This window comes from Aedes albopictus, chromosome 3, assembly GCF_035046485.1.
Source record: "Aedes albopictus strain Foshan chromosome 3, AalbF5, whole genome shotgun sequence".
NCBI classification, from domain to species: Eukaryota; Metazoa; Arthropoda; class Insecta; order Diptera; family Culicidae; genus Aedes; species Aedes albopictus.
The window spans coordinates 11,014,333-11,033,880 of NC_085138.1; the positions used below are offsets into that span (position 1 = coordinate 11,014,333).

A 19,548-nucleotide genomic window follows, 5' to 3' on the forward strand; every position below is an offset into this window, starting at 1 on the left:
AGTTATGATTTAAAAAAAAGGCCTTTATGGCACATTAGGACATTTTTCAACAAAATTGGCCATAACTCGAAAACGAAGAAAAATTGCATTCCAATAATTTCAGCAATTAAAACTTATAAAATAGCCTTCCCAAAAATATTTTTTTGAAAATTTTCCACGATTTTGGGCATAATTTTTCGGCTTTTCTTTACGATGTTTATCAACTGTGGAAAATTTTGTGGGAAACTTTTTCCAGTTCATTTTTTTTAGATTTTTGAGAAAATTTGCTTTAATTTTCTAAAAAAAACTTTGTTTCTACGATGCTTCGTTCTTGAGTTATGATTTTTCAAAGTACATAAGTAGTGTCAGGGGAAAATAAAAAAAATCCACCTGAGTTTTCCGGGAAAATAGACGACCCTGATTTTTTCTCAAATTTTTTTCATTAATTTATTCATGAGCCTTGCCTGTGGAAAAAGTGTCATGAAAATCTGAGACCCTTCGGCCCAATTTGTACGATAATAAAAAAAAATGCCTTTTAGCAAGAATTCCTCTAAAGATTGTATCTCGTCAGAAAGCATCCCTCTTCATGCATTTCTTTGGAAATTTCTCCTGGGATTCCTCCAGAGATTCATTCAGAAATTTCTCCAGGAATTTGACTTGGTATTTCTTCAGGAGCTTCTTAATAAATTTCTCAAACTCTTTATCTTGAAACTAGTCCACGGGTTTTCTCAGCAATTCCTTCTGAAATTCCTCTTGTGGCATTTCTTCAATAATTTCTTAAGGAATTCCTTCAGAAATATTGTTTGAATTTTCCAGAAGGTTTTCTTTTGAATTTCTCAAAAAATTCTTCCAGAGTTTTCTCAAGAAATTGTTCAAAGAATTTCTTCAGGGGATATTTTTAGGAAACCCTCCAAACATTTGAAAAAAAAATGTAATTTTAAGATATAATTTTTCACAGAGATACGGAATTTTTTTCTCAAATCCCTCTAGGGGATTCCATTAGAAATTCAGATAATTCTTCAGCAACTTTTTCAGTTATTATTGCATTTCTCCACAGGATGATTCAGCTATAATCATTTGTTCAGGAACGTGGGCTTTTATTTGGAAAATTTTCCAGAAAGCAATGATACATATTTCCCTTTGCTGGAAATTTTTCAGATTTGCTGGTATGTCTGAAACATACTGGAAAAACTTGTTATTCGAAGGCATGAAATGTTGCTAAATGTCTTATTGGGAGATTAATTTGTGAAAAAAATGCGTTCTGGTGGGATTCGAACCCACGACTCCGTATTCGTTAGATTGGCGCTATAGCCAACTAGGTCTCAGAACAGGTAATGATTCTGTGGAGCCGTGGGTTCGAATCCTGCCAGACCGCGATTTTTTTTTACAAATTTCGTCTCTCAATTTATCGATTAGCAACATTTCGTGCCTTCGAATAACAAGTTTTTCCAGTTTTCTCCAGGAAATTCTCAAGAGATTATTCTGCCATCTCCTCCAAAGGCTTCTCAAATAGTTTTTTAAGGAATTACAGAAATTTCTATGGATTTATTCAGACCTTCAGGGTTTCTTTTATTTTTTTCCAAAAATTCTGTTAACAATTTCGGTAGAAATTATTCCAGAATGTATTCCTTAGCATTTTTAAAGAAATTTTTCAAGAAATTTTCACAGTGCACAGTTCTTAAGTTCACAGTTAATAATTTCAATCGATTCTTACAGGCAATTTTTCAAAAAAAAAATCTATAGATACCAGCGGAGGGTTCTCTTCCAGGTTTCTTTTGTTTCTGCAGATTTTGCTATAGAAATTTCTTCTAATAGTAGTCGTTTTGTGTAAAAATCCATTTAGAAATGGCAAAAGAAGTTCTTCTGAGAATCCCTTGAGACATACCTCCAGAAGTTCTTTCAAGTATTCCTTTAATAAAGATTCTGGAGATCCCTCAGAAGTAAATTGAAAACCTTGATCCTGTAGAAATTTATAGATGGATTTTTTTATATTTCACCAGTACCTAAATCTGTGATATCTGCAGCCATTTTTCAAATGATTCCATCAGAGCTTTACAGATTTTTTTTTCAGGAATTTCTCCAGCAATGCTTTCAGAGTTCCTCCACAAATCTCCCATGATTTCATTTTTCTGAAAATTAAGAGGATATCTTAAAGTTTTTAGTCAGGTATTTTCTTAGGTATTGTACTTGGCATTCATCCAGGATTTTCTCCAGAGATTGCTCCAAGAAAAAAAAAAAACAATAATTCCAGGAATTTTTTATCAATTTTTTCTATTAGTTTCAAACGGTATCTCCATGAGTTTGAAGGGATTTTTTGAAACAATCTTCCAGGTGATGAGCCTGGGCGTGTTAGTGGTATATCTGTAAAAGCACAGAAAATCGGGTTAAGAACTGTTCTTTTTAATTCCATTAAGTATTTGCGTCCTTTGATAGATACGTATTTCGACCTCAACTGTAAGGTCGTCTTCAGTATCTCGAATCTGAGTCATCTAAATTCTTCCAGGTATTTCTTAGAAATTCTCTCAAGAATTTCTTAAATAGCCATTCAGTATTTTTTGTGAAATTTCTGAAATAAGTTTTGCAAAAACTGCACATATTCTGGAAGAAACTCTAAAGACATCCCAGCATATATTTCTGATTGAACCGCAGGAGCAATTTCTTGAAACAAAATCCTTGTTGGAAGTTCTACACAAATCAGTGAAGGAATTTCTCTCTTCTTTGTAGAATTCTGTTGAGAATTTCCGAAGAAGTCCCTGTTGAGTTTGTAGAGAATTTTTTGGAAGAATTGTTAAAAACAACTCCATGAAAGAATTTTCGAAAAAAAAATTTGCCTGAATTTCTGAAAAATCCCTAAAATTCAGAAGGAGTCTCTGGATATAAAAGTTTTCCTCAAAGGAATTTAAGAAAGAGTCCCAGAAGGAGCTTCTAAAAGAACTCTTGCAGGAAATACATAGAAGAATATCAGGGGAAAATCCTGAAGGGATCTCTTTATAAACTCTAGTAGAAATCTCTGGGGTGACTGACTCTAAAATTCAAGAATCTCTGTAGAAATTCTGGGACACATTCATGCGGGAATTTTCAATGGAAACCCTTGAACAATTCCTGAACAAACCTCTGGTGGACTTACTGCAGAAATACCTGAATGATTTTTTTGTAAAGTTTTATTTGGAAAATATTTCGAAGAAACCAATGGAAGATTATTTGAAAGAATCTCCGAATCCTAAAATAAAGAAAAGAAAAGAAATCGCATGGAGAAATTTATGAGGAAATAACTGAAGAAGGCTTTGGAGAAATATCATTAAGAAGAATTATTAAAAAATCGCCGGAGTTTCTTGGTGGATTTTAAGACCAAAATCTCACAGGCATCCATTTATCAATGTTGGAAGAAAGCCATGGAATATTTCCTTGGACAAATTTATGAAGGGATCTCATTAGGTATTTTTGAGGAAATCTCCAAAGATAAGGACTGTTCATTTTATAAAGAGGACACCTTATTTGTGTGATATCTTTTTTATTTTTCAATTAAATCATTATTGGTTTTTTGCATAAATTTCCATAGCTATTCTACAGTGTAGGAAAAATATAACATTATACAAATTGTCCTTAGTTATGGAACTGAAGCGGCTTTCGTTAAAACTCAATAAAACCCCATTTCTTAAAATTCTACACAACTTTCCACATACATAACTTTAAAATTTTCATGAACTTTTCAATGTGTTGGGATCTTATACTATTCTTTCAAAGGTAGAGTGTAATAGTTGGTCAGTAATAATGCACCAAACATTTTACAGCTTGATATAGTGAGTTGCCTTGTTATCAATGAAATTGATAAAAAATACTTATTTAAGTCCAGTGATGCCAGTCCAGTAGTGTTATTACGGAATCAGTTCAAAATTTGTCCAGTATAGAAGAGAATCGCGTTCTAAATGAAACCGAAGAAAAATATGCTTTAAAGTACATTCTTCATCATAAATTTAATAGTTAATAATGGCCATAATGAAAAAAATTTTTTTTTTTTTTGTTTTTTTTTTTTTTGAAGGTTCCTAGCGGCACGCCGACGGACATAGAAACCTCTCCCATCACTGTGCGCACAAGCGTCTCGCGTTTGCGCGAACAACGACAGTTCACTAGGCCTTTGGATAGGATAGAGAACGTAATCCTTCAGAAGCAGTTCACCAGCCGTGCACGGAACATGTCATCAAGTAAGACACTGTTGCGTACTGACTCAGAAGGTTACGGTAGAAGGTGTGAAAGATTTGGTTTTGTCATATGGTCGATTTAGTATTTATTTATTTATTTATTTATTTTTTGTCATGTCAAGGTTTAAAGAATGTTATTGTTCATATTTATGCTGTGCCCTATAATTCAATAATCTTTGGTGTGCCTATGATCTGTTAGATAGTCGATGTGTTTGTTATGTCCATTTTCGTTGATCCTCATTTTAGTACTGTTTTTATTATCTTTGAAAGTTGCCTTTCGTCCACATCCCTAGCACTATCAGCATCGATCCAAATAAGTTCATATTAAAGAAAATCTTTCATACACTCAGTCGAAAAATGTAAAAATATCTAATTTGTCATAAATAGTTTACGTTAGTCAAAGTCGAAGTAGTCAGTTTTTGTCGATTTCGTCTTGATCACACGTTAGCTTCGAATCTATAAGCAAGCACTGTTAAATGCTGCACTTCCCACTATTAGTTTCTTAGTTATTTATAGAGTTATTATAGAGAAAATTGAATCATGAAAGCACATCAAATGTTGAGAACTATGTATTAGCAGATTGAATACGCGAGATACTACTAATTTGTAATTTATTTAAGTAAGTACGATAGCCTGCTAGTTACAAAACTTTTGCTCAGGTCAAGGAACCGTGAATTAAATTTGTATTTGTATAGTGTATTTGTTAAAATTAACCGAATAGTGGGAAGCCCAGAAAACAGTTCAAAGTCTGCTGACTCAAAATGATTCCGAGACTCATCGCAAAACACAAAAAAATGCATTATGATTTACAACGACTCTCGAAACCTTCCCAGACTCAATCGACCGGAACTGTTTTCTGGGTATAGAAACTACTAGGCCCCAGCAGGTCCCTCCTGTTTATCGAGCATTTCTGATAAATCAGCCATACTCCATCTGTAGCAGCCGGTTCGCAATGAACCGTTGGAGGCGCATTAAAGTGTTAAAGGTGATATTTTCATTACAAGAATTACAATTAACATCCTTCACTTTAATACCGTCGAACCCTGTGATCTTGGCCAGGGGCCATAATGAAAAATTGCATACTTTTTGCTCCATAAATGCAAGTCTTTGATTCTAGAGAAGCTTATTATTATTTATTTTCAGCAAGGTCTGACCCTATGTGATTGAATACCTTATTTGAAAATAACTACATGTTAATTTTTATTTTCGACATCATTGTTAAGTTGTATTTGTAATAGAGTACATCGTTATTTAGAAGAATCTTCAAAGAACGAAGCGGTTTTATCTCCGGTAACTGCCATGAAGCACAGTAACCAAGCCAACAATGCTATCAAGAAGCGGTTTTCTGCATTTGAAATTGCATTATTAGTACTTTCGACTAGATCCATTGAAAACATTCAAAATTTAATATTTTTATACATTTTTGTTTAACAAATAAATTTTATTCTGAAAATCGAGTCCAACTTGTAACTTTAATATCTCAACAACCATTATTCCGATTAGGTTTATATTTTGCCAGAATATGTATCACTCAAACTGCTGCAGCATGGTAAACACTTTTATGCAATTAAAAACGATACACCGATGTTTTACAGAAATTTTGTGTTTATCTTTAGTTTTTGGGAATTGAAAAAATGATCTATCGAAACACTTTGCCATATTCCTATGAAGTTCAATAATTTTAACCCAATTTATTTATGGTTATTATCTGCTAATATCATGTACTGAACAACTACCCAAGGCTGGTCAAATTTGAACTACGCGATTTTTTTATAGCCTTGCAAAGTTGACCTCTTTATAAAATGAACAGTCCTTATTTCTAATAGAATTTTTCGAGAATTTTTTTTTGGAGAAATCTTTGATAATATTTCAGAAGAAGTCTGTGGATGGTTTTCTAGAAGAATTCTCAAACGAATTCGTGAAAAAATGTCTAGAATAACTTTTAAGCAATCCCATAAAAACTTTTTTTGAGAATTTTTTTGAGAAATTTCTGAAGGATCTTCTAAACGAAAATTCCGGGGGAAATTTTATAAGAAATTCTGCAGTAATCCAAGGAAGGTGTTCAAAAAAAAAATCCTGGAATCCAGGGAAGGTTTTATCAAAAAGTAACCGAACTAACTTCTGGAGTGATCCCCTAAGAGCTTTGGAGAAAATTATAAAGAATACTAAGAATTTTCCAACGGATTTAATGGAAGAATTCCTGATGGAATCCTCAAAACATACTTATATTCCAAGTTAATGCTTTAATGTGTCCATTGTAAAAAATGTTCATTGTATTCTGACCTGAAATAAAAAAAAACTCAGCCTGTACTCGAGTGTTTAAATTCAGAATATCATTATCAACCACCCACCTCCAGCTATGATTGATCGAACAGCACCTCCCTAATTTCATGATTGTATTAATTCGATAGAAAAGCCGTGGGACCCACCTCTTAGCTCTATCCATCCAACCAACCGTCTTACAAGGGGCACGAAATGTCATTCCACTTCCTTTGAGTTGAGCCTCTCGATTTGCTAGGCGAGCCTTTCTTACCCTAGAATAGCCATTTTTCACGCCAAGGCACCATCATCATCGTCGCCGCTACCTACGAGTGAGTGTGGAAATGAGCTCCTTTATTAGTTGTACTTGGAATCGTTCCAGCGAGCCTCCCTCACTCTCTAGGAGGTGACACCAAAGCAGGTTCTTGACTGCGCCTTCCGTAGGAGACCCACCGTCAACGACGACGACCGTTCGAGCTGAAATAAATCCAATGCGATTTATTTAATTAATTCTTCATATTTTTTCGGCACTCTGACGTGCGATCACGAAACACCGAGAAAGTTATGGCCCTCGAACGAGTGGGGCCGGATTGGCGCGGTTGGTTGAAGATTGGGACAAAATTGCCAAAAGTCACGACAGGCTCCCCAGTCAGCCAGCCAGCCCCCCATTATTGGCTCTGGCGGTACAAGTTGGACAGTTTGGTGATGCCGAACAGCGATTCGCGCATTGGATTAATTTGAAATATTTTCTTCGTTCCTGCGGCGTGGCACAGTGGAAGGTGTGGAAGCTAATGGATCAAGGTAGGTCTTTGGGAGAGCTAGGAGTTGCTGGAAGGTGGAACGAAATGGATAAATTCGAGGCCGTCACTTGGCTACCTGACCAGCACTGACTGATGATTCATTGTGATGGCGAAAGCTCATGGCTGGGAAGAAAAGAAACTTGATTCTTCTTTGTAATGGTCAACTCCTTCGAGAATGTTAATGGACTGCGGGTGCACTAAATGGAAAATTCGTTTGGCTTCCATTTGGGGTCATTTGTCAAAATTCGGATGTTTAATGGTGCCTAATGGCCTCTGCAATACTGGGGTGTAAAGCGTGTTGATGGAGTTCAAAATGGCAGGTTAATAATAGGTGTTACCATGTCATTCAATTAACCTTAAGGTGGTACGGGTGGCAGAAATTTCCAGAATGGAGGAGAACGCGCCTTTGAAAACGACCAACTAAAGGAGGTACGGGAGACCGTTTTTGATAACTTCTCTAATTTCCATTCCCATATGCCTGGAAGCATTGAAGAAGCTAATTTCAATCTGTCGTGAATTGGTGTAGCTGAATATTTTGTTGATTGTACATAACGTGAAGGCATGCTACTAATTTATTTTGCTTTGGGCCAGTTTGTGCTGCCATATACTGCAGGGTTCCAGTCTAACGCTTGTTGCAGGTTTCGTTTCAGCCTTACCTCCACTTTCGTTCTCGAATTTCTATCGCGTTGGAGAATCAATTATGAGGCTACCATGCACGAACTGCAGCCAACTATTGATGAAGACCTGCAGCCGTTCTATACTAATACACACCAGGTTTCACTGGCGCACCGCAGAACAGAGTTCACGTTTTAGTTGAATATGCAGATTTAGGTTTGACTAAAGTTACGGATTTCGTGATACAGTTTTTTTAGGGCACCAAGGTATAAAACAGGCGTATTGTCAGCTTCCTAAGTGGCTTCACCAATCCTTAACCTTTTGAAGCCGAATGGGTAAATATGACCCCGGCGAGGAAACCGAGCATAAAAAACGTATTCGATGCCAGCGAGGTTGCGGCAGCATTAGTGAAATTATCCGGCTCCAAAGGGATAAATCCTCGAAATGCGGAGCAGGGTCGGCACAATGCCTGCTTCCCGCTGCACTGACCATACACCTTTGAAAGACATGCCTGCATTAGGCCTTGGTCTCAATCTTCTGGGGATCCCTTCCCATATCGCGGGCTTCCGCTTTCCATAGCACAACCATTGAAGCCATACGCTATCCCCGTCAGCTCTGCCATCATACAGTTCAGCATCGGCGTGAACTACACTATCGATCACCGAAGAGACGCATAACAACTACAGAAGAAAATCCCGTTGACTTTGACAACCGCGAAATCCTTGTTAGATGTTGACATCAACTCCTGTACCCGCCATCCGAATTGCCGTCATTTCTAAAGCTGGAGCCACAATGCTGCGTCGACTTCGACTTCGACTTCAGCATTAACGGATCCGTCAATGTACTAAAAACGCAGACGGATGCGTTGACGCAAACACTGCCCACAATGCTGCGTTGCGTTGTGCGTTTGTTTACATTGGTGATGGAATTTAATCGCGCATAAGGAATCTCAACGAAATCAATATTGGAATTAGATTTCTGCAGCCGTACTGCATAAATCATTGCAGGAATTTGGAATTTAATGCCGGAATTCGCAGCGGCTGCTGGTGTGCTCAATAAAAACATGGATTATTTGCGGAAACAGTGAAATTTCATCAGGAAACCGATCACCATTTGTGTGGTTATTCGTGAACTTTTCTGTGGCCAGCGGCAGTGATTGTAGGAAGCAACTCGTTCTGGAATGATTCCGGCAGAAACATTTCATGGGCTTTTCATAACGGGAAACCCTTCTGAGATTCCTTTAGTAGGAATTCCCTGTTTTGGATTTCATGATTTTTCCAGAAATTACATTCCTCCGGAAGACGCTTCGCAAAGCAAGAGTTGGGAGAAACGTGATCAATGAGGTGCATTTTGAATTCATAGTTTTTTGCAGACATTCCCGGAACTCAAGGAGATCCTCCTGGTTCAGGATCAGAAGTTTTTTTGGGAATTTTTCCAATACTTCTTAGGGAATTTTTTTTATAGGTTGCATCAAAAGTTCTTCTTTGAGATCTTTCAGGATTTTTTCAAAGGTTTTCCGGGAATGTATTCCGTAGTTCCTTCAACAATAATTGTTAATTATTTATTATGAATTCAAAGGGTTCTTAATAATCTCCTCATGGTTTTCATCGTTAAATTCTCCAGAAGTTTAATAGAGAATCACACTAGGAAATCCTGTGGAAATTCCTGCAAAATATTCATTGTGATTTTTTTTTTCATAATGAATTCCTCCAGAAGTTTCATCGATAATTCCTTCAGGGATTCCATTGAAAATTACTCCAGGAGTATTGGTAGTCCCATTCGGAATTCCTCCATTAATTCCTTCAGGAATTCTTCAAGGAGTTTGTTCATGAATTTCTCCAGCAGTTCTTACGAAGTTTCCTGAAGTGTTTTAGAGTTTTCTTTTTCAAATGTTTCTTTGGGAGTTTCTCCAGTAGTAACTTTAACAATTACTCCAGAATTAGCTTGTAATGCCCTCAGGAGTTTCTTCGGGAATTCTTTCAATTGTTCTACCGGAGATTTCTCCAAGAAATACGCTACAAGAGTTCCATTTGGAATTTATCTTGGAATTTCATAGGGAATCCTGCAAGTGTTCCACCGGCAATTCCTCCAGGAATTCTATCGTTAATTGCTGCAGGAGATTTTTCGGGGACCCGCCTAGCAATTCCTAGGAAATATGTTAGGAGGTCCACTAGTAGTTCCTCCTGGATATCCCGAATAGCATTCGGGATTACTCCAGAAAGATCCATCGGGAGTTTCTTTAGAAGTCCTTACAGAAGGTTCAACATGTCTTTAGGATAATTCTTTGGTAGTGGTAGGAGAGCATTGGATTGTGGCAATACTTCTGTCCAGTTTGCCAGAGACGTACAATCCGTTAATCACTGCATTGGAAGGTCGATCTGAAGAAGAATTGAAGCTGGAGTATGTTAAGGGCAAACTACTGGACGAATGGCGGAGGCGTTGCGAGTTTAATGATGACGGAGTCTTTCATCATGACACCGCACTCAGAGCAGCGAAACAGCAAGTAACAAGGCCTGGGTATTGGAAACGCGAATGTTATTATTGTCATGAAGAAGGACATATTCGTCGGTATTGTCCACAACTGGCAGGTATCAGGCAAACTGATGAAGACGGTCAAAGGATGGAAAGTGTGGAGCCACACGTTACCGCAAGCAGTTCGAGGGGAAGTGGCTCACGTAATGTGTGTTTCACAACGACGGCGAAAGAAAGTATTGGAACGGAAGGATGGCTGATTGACAGTGGCAGTTCGATGCACATGACAGGAACTATTGAACAACTCAAGGATGTAGTACCGTGTAAGAAAGGCGTTTTCTTGGCTGATGGGAAGATGGTGTCGGTTAGAGCTACCGGAACCTGTGAATTTACGAAACGAGGCGTGACAGGCGAGAAAATCGACGTGAAGTTGAAAAACGTTTTCTATGTGCCCGGACTTGCAGCGAACGTGATCTCGGTGAGCCGCATGGTTGATGCGGGATACGACATTTCTTTCGGACATGAACGTTGCACGATTCTGGATGGAGTTCAAGCTGTTTTTGTTGGCGAACGACGAGGAGAAGGATACTGGATTCAGGAGGAGCTATAAGTAGTTGTGATTCAGGAGGAGTAAGGTAGTTTTGGCGGCGAGGTGTTGACACAAAGGAGGAGTGTTGGAGATTGGTTAGTGTCCAACCCCTCGCAGATACGCAAATAAAAAGAGATAGGTGTCTGACCCTTCGAAGGTTGGAATGTCATCTTTCACCGCAGTGTGTTTTGCTCGTTTGAGGTTGTTGGTTGTGTTGTGTACGCAAGTTTGTTTATTAGGTTAAAGTCGTTGAAATACATTAAATTTAAGTTTCACACGAAACGGTTTGAGTTGTACTTCTTCTCGTAACGCAAGTCCCTGTGTTGGTGCTCTGCTAGTAGTTGCAGTTTCCAACAGTAGTTCCCTCAAGAAATTTTGAAGGAGCTCTTATTGGTTTTTTGAGTTTCTTCGGGAATTTATTTAGTAGCTCCTTCAGAAGTTGATTTGACGAAGAATGCTGCTAGGGTACCCGGGTACCCAAGAAGCTGAAATGATCATTACTCCGTGAGTTTTCAAAATTTTTGATTCATTCAACTCACAAACTCATTATATATTGAGATAATATTTGGACCGGTCCGATCAACGTGGGTGCCGGAAAATCCTGATTTTTGGGTCCATGTTTTTATACAAAACAATGTTCGGGATTTACGGTAGTATCTAGTATCTGACCAGCCTGGGATCATACAACGTGTTGACTGTGAAGCTACGATTTCGGATCAGGCTTCCCGTGGGGCCATGGTAAATTGACAGCATCCAAGACTCAACAATGTGTGCTTCAATATGGTATATAAAGACATGCTCCTGAAAATCCGGATTTTTTCAGGAGTATTTTTGGGAACCATTTCAGAAGTTCATGAGTTCTTTGGGAAATTTCTTCAGGAGTTTGCTTCAGAACTTCTTGAGTAGTTACTTTAGAAGTTTCTTATAAAAACCCCTTGATGTTCTTCCCAAGAGTTTTTTGGGAATTTTACCAGAAGTTCCACCGAGAACTTTCACAGGAGTTCACTCGTGATTTCCGGCAAAAGTGTTTTTTGAGAATTCTTCTAGGATTAATTTCGATAATCTCTGCAGGAGGTGAATTGGTAATTCCTCCGGAAGATAAATTGAGAATCTCTTTAGAGAATGGCAAGTTTTTTCAAGAATTTTATTTATGATTCTTCTAGGAGCTCCATCGATAATTTCTTCAAGAGTTTTATTGAAGATTCCTCAAGGACTTCCTTTTTTAATTCTTCCAGGAATCTTGTTGAAATAAATTCATCAAAAATTACTTTAGACACGGGGAATTCCCCGGAGATTGCCCCATGAATTCTTCCGTGGATTCCTCCAAGAATTCCCCCGGGGATTCCTCCAAGAATTTTCTCGGGGATTCATCCAGGAATTCCCCCGGGGATTCCTCCGGGAATTCCCCCGGCGATTCCTCCGGGAATTTCCCCGAGGATTCCTTCGGGAACTCCTCCGGGAATCTCTTTGAAATAAATTCATCAAAAATGTCTTGAGACACGGGGAATTCCCCCGGGGATTGCTCCTGGAATTCCCCAGTGGATTGCTCCAGGAATTCTTCTAGGGATCCCTCCGGTAATTCACACGGAGATTCCTCTGAGGATTCCTCCGGGAATTTCTCTAGGGATTCCTCCAAGGATTTCTCCGGAATATATCCAGGGATTCTTCTAGGAATTTCTTCAGGGATTGTTCCAGGAATTGCTCCAGGAATTTCTCTAGGATTTCCTCCAGGGATTCCTCCAGGAATTTGTCCAGGGAATTTCTCCAGGGATTCCACCAGGAATTTTATTGATGATTCCTCTAGGAGCTCCCTCGATAATTTTTTCAAAAGTTTTATCGAAAATTTCTCAAGGACTTACTTTTTTTAATTCTTCCAGTAATCTCTTTGAAATAAATTCATCATAAATTAGTTGAGACACGGGGAACTCTCCCGGAGATTGCTCCAGGAATTCTCCTAGGGATTCCTCCAGGATTTTCTCCAGGGATACCTCTAGGGATTCTTCCAAGGATTCCTCCAAGAATTTCTCCAGGATTCCTTCCAGAAATTCTTCCAGGGATTTGTCTATGAATTCCTTCAGCATTTTTTCCAGGATTTCCTCTGAGGATTCTTCAAGGAATTCCAAAGGATTCCTCCAGGAATTCTCCTAGAGATTCCTCCAGGAATTCTTGCAGAGATTCCTCCAGGAATTCTTTTAGAGATTCCTCCAGGATTTTTTCCAGCGATTCTTCTAGGAATTTCTCCAGGGATTCTTCCAGGAAATCCTCCAGGAATTCTTCCAGAAATTCTTTCTGGGATTCTTCCAGGAATTCCTCCAGGGATTCTTCCAAGAATTCCTTCAGGAATTCTTCCAGGAGTTCTTCCAGGATTTCCTTGACGAATTTCTCCAGGGATTCCACCAGGATTTTTTCCAGGGATTCTTCCAGAAATTCCTCCAGGGTTTCTTCAAGGAATTCCTCCAATCATTCTTCCCGGAATATATCCAGGGATTCTTCGAGGAATTTCTCCAGGAACTCCTCCAGAAATTTCTCCAGGGATACTTCAAGCAATTTCTCCAGGGATTGTTTCAGGAATTTCTCCAGGGATTCTTTCAGAGATTCCTCCAGGAATTCTTTTAGAGATTCTTCCAGGCATTCTTCCAGAGATTCCTCTAGGAATATCTCCAGGAATTCCTCCAGGAATGTCTCCAGGGATTCCACCAGGGATTCTTCCAGGAAATCCTAAAGGGATTCTTCAACGAATTCCTCCAAGAACTGTTCCAGGAATTCTACCAGGGATACTTCGATGAATTCCTATAGATATTCTTCCAAGAGTTCCTCCTGGGATTCTTCCAGGAATTCCTCCAGGGATTCTTCCAGGAATTCCTCCAGGGATTCTTTCAGGAATTCCTCTAAGGATTTTTCTAGGAATTCCTCCAGGAATGTTTCCCGGAATTTCTCCAGGGATTCTTCAAGGAATTTATCCAGGGGATCTTCAAGGAATTGCTCCAAGGATTCTTCCCGGAATTACTCCAGGGATTCTTCAAGGAATTCCTCCAGGGATTGTTACATGAATTCTTCCAGGGATACTTCCATGAATTCCTATGAGGAATCCCTGAAAAAAAAACAGGAGAAATCCCTGCAGCAATCCCTGGAGTAGTCTCTCGAGTAATCCCTGGAAGAATCTCAGGAATCCCAGGACGAATCTGTAGAAGAATTCCTGGAGGAATTCCTTGGAGAATCCCTGGAGAAATTCTTGGAAGAATCCCTGAAGGAATTCATGGAAGCATCCTTGGAAGGATTCCTGGAGGAAATCCTGGAGGAATTCCTGGAAGAATTCCTGGAGATATTCCTAGATTGATTGATTTGTCTTTATAAAAGAGACTTTCAGCCCTTGGCTGGTCAATCTCTATCCTAAACAGTATTCCTAGAGGAATCCCCCTGGAGGAATCTCAGGAGGAATTTCTGGAAGAATCTCTAGAAGAATTCCGGGAGAAATTCCTTGAAGAATCTCTGGAGGAATTCCTGGAAGAATCCCTGGAGGAATTCCTGGAGGAATCTCTGGATGAATTCATGGAGGAATCTCTGGAAGAACTTGTTGAAGAATTCTTGGAGGAATCCCTGAAAGAGTTCCTGGAGGAATCTCTGGAAGAATTCTTGGAGGAATCTCTGGAAGAATTCCTGGACAAATCTATTGAAGCATTCTTGGAGGAATCTCTGGAAGAATTCCTGGAAGAATCTCTGGAAAAATTCTTGGAAGAATCTCTGGAAGAATTCCTGGAAGAATCCCTGGAAGAATCCCTGAAGGAATCTCTGGAATAATTCCTGGAGGAATCTCCAGAAGAAATCCAGGACGAATCTCCAGAAGAATTCCTGGAGGAATTCCTTGAAGAATCCCTGGAGAAACTCCTGGAAGAGTCCCTGGAGGATTTCATGGAAGAATCCTTGGGTGATTCCTGGAGGAATTCCTGGAAGAATAACTAAAAAAATCCTGGATGAATTGCTGGAAGATTCCTTGGATGAATTCCTGGAAGAATCCCTTAAGGAATCCTTGGAGTAGTGTCTGGAGGAATCCCTGGAAGAATCCCTGGAGGAATCTCAGGAATAATTCCTGGAGGAGTCCCTAGAAGAATTCCTGGGAGAATTTTAAGAAGAATTCCTGGACAAATCTGTAGAAGAATTCCTGCAGGAATCCCTGGAGAAATTCCTGGAAGAATTCCTGGAGGAATTCCTAGAAGAATCCTTGGAAAAATTCAGGAAGAATCCTTGAAGGAATTCGTGGAAGAATCCCTGAAGGAATTCATGGAAAAATCGCTTAAGGAATTCATTGAAGCATCCCTGAAGGAATTCATGGAAGAATTCCTGAAGTAATTCATGGAAGATTCCCTGGAGGAATTCCTGGAAGAATCCCTGGAGAAATGCCTTGAAAAATCCCTGAAGTAATTGCTGGAAGAATTCCCGAAAGGAAATTCTGGAGGAATTCCTGGAGATATTCCTAGAGAAATCTCTGAAGGAATTCCTGGAAGAATCTCCAAAAGAATTACTGGAGGATCCCTGATGAAATTCCTGTATGAATCCCGGGAGGAATTCCTGGAAGAATCCCTGGAGGAATTCCTGGAAGAATTCCTGGAGGAATTCCAGAAAGTATCCCTGGAAGAATTCCCGGAACAATCCCTGGGGGAATTCGTGGTGGAATCCCTGATGAAATTCCAGGAGGAAATCCTGGAGGAATTCCTGGAGGTATTCCTTGAGGAATCTTTGGAAAAATTCCTTAAGGAATTCCTGGAGGAATCTCTGGAAGAATCCCTGGAGAAATTCCTGGAATAATCCTTGGAGGAATTCCTTTAAGTATCCTTGGAGAAATTCCTTGGCGAATCCCTGGAAGAATCCCTGGAGAAATTCATGGAGGAATTTCTGGAAGAATCCCTGGAGGAATCCTTGAAAGAATTGCTGGACGAATCCCTGAAAGAATTCCTGGAGGAATCCCTGAAAGAATTCCTGGAGATATTCCTAGACGAATCCCCGGAAGAATCTTTGGAGAAATTCCTGGAGGAAATCCTTGAAGAAATTCCTGGAAAAATTCCTGGAGATATTCCTAGACGAATCCCTGGAAGAATCCCTGGAGAAATTAATGGAGGAATTTCTAGAAGAATCCCTGGAAGAATCCCTGGAGGAATTCCAGAAAGTATCCCTGGAAGAATTCCCGGAACAATCCCTGGGGGAATTCCTGGTGGAATCCCTGATGAAATTCCAGGAGGAAATCCTGGAGGATTTCCTGGAGAAATTCCTTGAGGAATCTTTGGAAGAATTCCTGGAAGAATCCCTTAAGGAATTCCTGGAGGAATCTCTGGAAGAATCCCTGGAGAAATTCCTGGAATAATCCTTGGAGGAATTCCTTGAAGTATCCTTGGAGAAATTCCTGGAGGAAATCCTTGAAGAAATTCCTGGAAGAATTCCTGGAGGAATTCCTAGACGAATCCCTGGAAGAATCCCTGGAGAAATTCCTGGAGAAATTCCTTGACGAATCCCTGGAAGAATCCCTGGAGAAATTCATGGAGGAATTTCTGGAAGAATCCCTGGAGGAATCCTTGAAAGAATTCCTGGACGAATCCCTGAAAGAATTCCTGGTGGAATCCCTGAAAGAATTCCTGGAGGAATCCCTGAAAGAATTCCTGGAGATATTCCTAGACGAATCCCCGGAAGAATCCTTGGAGAAATTTATGGAGGAAATCCTTGAAGAAATTCCTGGAAGAATTCCTGGAGATATTCCTAGACGAATCCCTGGAAGAATCCCTGGAGAAATTAATGGAGGAATTTCTGGAAGAATCACTGGAGGAATTCCAGAAAGTATCCCTGGAAGAATTCCCGGAACAATCCCTGGAGGAATTCCTGGTAGAATCCCTGGAGGAATTCCAGAAAGTATCCCTGGAAGAATTCCCGGAACAATCCCTGGGGGAATTCCTGGTGGAATCCCTGATGAAATTCCAGGAGGAAATCCTGGAGGAATTCCTGGAAGTATTCCTTGAGGAATCTTTGGAAGAATTCCTGGAAGAATCCCTTAAGGAATTCCTGGGGGAATCTCTGGAAGAATCCCTGGAGAAATTCCTGGAATAATCCTTGGAGGAATTCCTTGAAGTATCCTTGGAGAAATTCCTGGAGGAAATCCTGAAGGAATTCCTGGAGGAATTTCTGAAGGAATTCCTGGAGGAATCTCTTGGAGAATTCCTGGAGGAATCTCTGGAAGAATTCCTGGAGGAATCTCGAGCTGATTCTGGAGGGAGTTTTTAAAGTAAGTCCTAGAGGAGTTCCCTCCAGAAACTCTCGAAGGAATTCCAGGAGGAACTACTGAAGAAAATTCCGATGGAACTCCTGAAGGAATTCACCGGAATGATATTCCCGAGTACCTTGAATGAACTCAGAATTCCAGAAGGAATATGTGGAGGAATTTCTAGAAGAACCTTAGGAGGAATTTCCAAAAAAGCTCCTGCAGAAATTATCGATGAAACTCCCGAAAGACCACATGAAAAAGTATCCGAAGGGAAACCTGGAAACATTTTCGAATCAATTTTTTTATGAGTTCTCGATAGAAATTCTCGAAGGTACACCCGGAAAAATTTCTGTACAAATTCCCTGAAAGAATTCCCAAAAATACCTGAAGGTATTCTGGAAGGAAATCTAGAGAGGTTCCCTAAAATAATAATCGGAGGATCTCCTGGAAGAATTCCCGATGAACTCCTAAAGAAATTTTCAAAGGATCACCTAAGGGAAAGTAATCTCCCAAATCAATTCGGGAAAAATAATTCCCGATAGAATACCTGGAAGAATCCCAAAGGAGCTCCCGAGGAAAATCCTGGAGGAATATTCGTAACATTTCCTGAAGGAATTCACGATAGAGCTCCTAGAGAAATTCCTGAAGGAATTTCGGGAGGGATTTCAGAAGAATCTCCTGGAAAAATTCCCGAAGCATCAACTGGAGGAATTCCTGAAGAAACTCCTAAAGGAATTCCGATGGAACTTGAGAAATTTCCGAATGAAATCCTGGAGGAATTCTCGATGGAACTCCTGGAGGAATGCCCAAAAAAATCCCAAAGGAACTCTTGAAGGATCTCCAAAAGGAACTCCTTGAGGAACTCCAAAAGAAACTCCTGGAGGAATTCCCAAAAAAAACTCTTTTGAGAAAATCTTGATGATTCTCCATAATAAATTTCCAAAAGAACCCTTGGTAAAATACTCGAAATTCATGAAAGAACTCCTTTAGAAAATGCCAATAGAACTCCTCAAGGATTTTCCGATGGAACTCTTCGAGGTAATTCTGAAGGGACTACTAAAGGTATTTCCGAAGCAATACTTTGAGAAATTCCCGAAGGGATACCTGGTGGATTTATCGATGAAACTCCTGCAAGAATTTCCGAAGGAATCCGTTGAGGAATTCTCGAAGAAACTCATGGAGCAATTCCCGATGGAACTCCTAGAGGAATCTTCGAAAGCAAACAAATCAATTCTCGAAGAACTTCATTCCGAGCTTCATTCAGGATACCTGATGAAGCTCCTGAAGGAATTCCCGAAGTAATATCTGGAGGAATTTCTGTAGGAACTCCTGGAGGAATTACCAATGGAACTCCTAAAAAAAAAAACTCTTGGAGGAATTCTCGATAGACTACATGAAGGAATATCTGAAGGAATAATTCTCGAAAGAATCCCTCTAAATACCCCATTGAAGTCCTAAAGGGATTTTCGATGGAATTTCTGGAGGAATTTCCAAAGGAACCCCTAGAGAAATTCCTGAAGAGATACCTGGCGAAATTGTCTTGGAAGAGCCTCAGATGAATGCTCGAAAGAACTCCTGAAAGTATTGCTGAAATAACTTCTAGAGGAATTCCCGCAAGAATTGCTCAAGGAATCTCAAAGAAGAAAAAAAAACTAGTGAAGGAAGTCTGTCAGCGGAAACCATGTTAGAAGAATTTTAAAAGAAATTTCTGGTACCGGAATCTCGAAGGAATCTCCAAAAAAACTTACTAGAAGAATCCCAAAAAAAAAGCGCTGAAGAAACCCAGATGTGATTTCTGCTGGAGGAATCTTGAAAAAAAAATACTCATAGATTCCCCGAAGCGATTCCTCTTTGACGAACCTTTCAAATAATTCTTGCTAAAGAAATGCGGAAGGGATTTTTCTGCTGGAAATCTCAACAGCAATCCCTGCCAGAGATTTTAATGAAAGAGTTCCTGTTCAGAAAAAAAGTCCTCGTGGAATATCTATTTAGACGAAGTTCCTGCCGGAGGCATGCCGAAAGAAAATCCTGTAGGAGAAATAATATCAGAGGGAATTCCTAATTGAATCCCACAAGAAATGTCTTGGTACATTCCGGAGAATTTCCTTCTGGAGGATTGCCACAAGAGAAGTCCTACTTGAGAAGTATTCCCGCTGGAGTTTTGTGGCAGGTGAAAAATCGATCTGAAACTGGAAATGCTGGGTCATGGTTTAAAAAACTTCCGTGCACTACCAAGAACTTGTAATACAATTTCCCACAGCATTTTAAATTGTGTCCGATGCCATTAGAATTTCACAAAATTTGCTGCATTTAAAATATTTTATGAAATTATGAAGTTGTTCTTCAAGAAAGAAAGGTAAACATTGCTCCTCCTCACTAGCTTTGATGCTG

At 39.5% G+C, this 19,548-nt stretch overlaps 1 protein-coding gene across 1 annotated transcript; it reads left to right on the forward strand.

Annotated features, from left to right (window-relative positions):
- The first annotated feature begins 10,472 nt into the window (after positions 1 to 10,472).
- LOC134290131 (uncharacterized) lies at positions 10,473 to 10,934 on the forward strand. The gene has a single exon (XM_062857168.1). The coding sequence runs from the start codon at positions 10,473 to 10,475 to the stop codon at positions 10,932 to 10,934; it is 462 nt and encodes a 153-aa protein (XP_062713152.1).
- Positions 10,935 to 19,548: the final 8,614 nt, after the last annotated feature.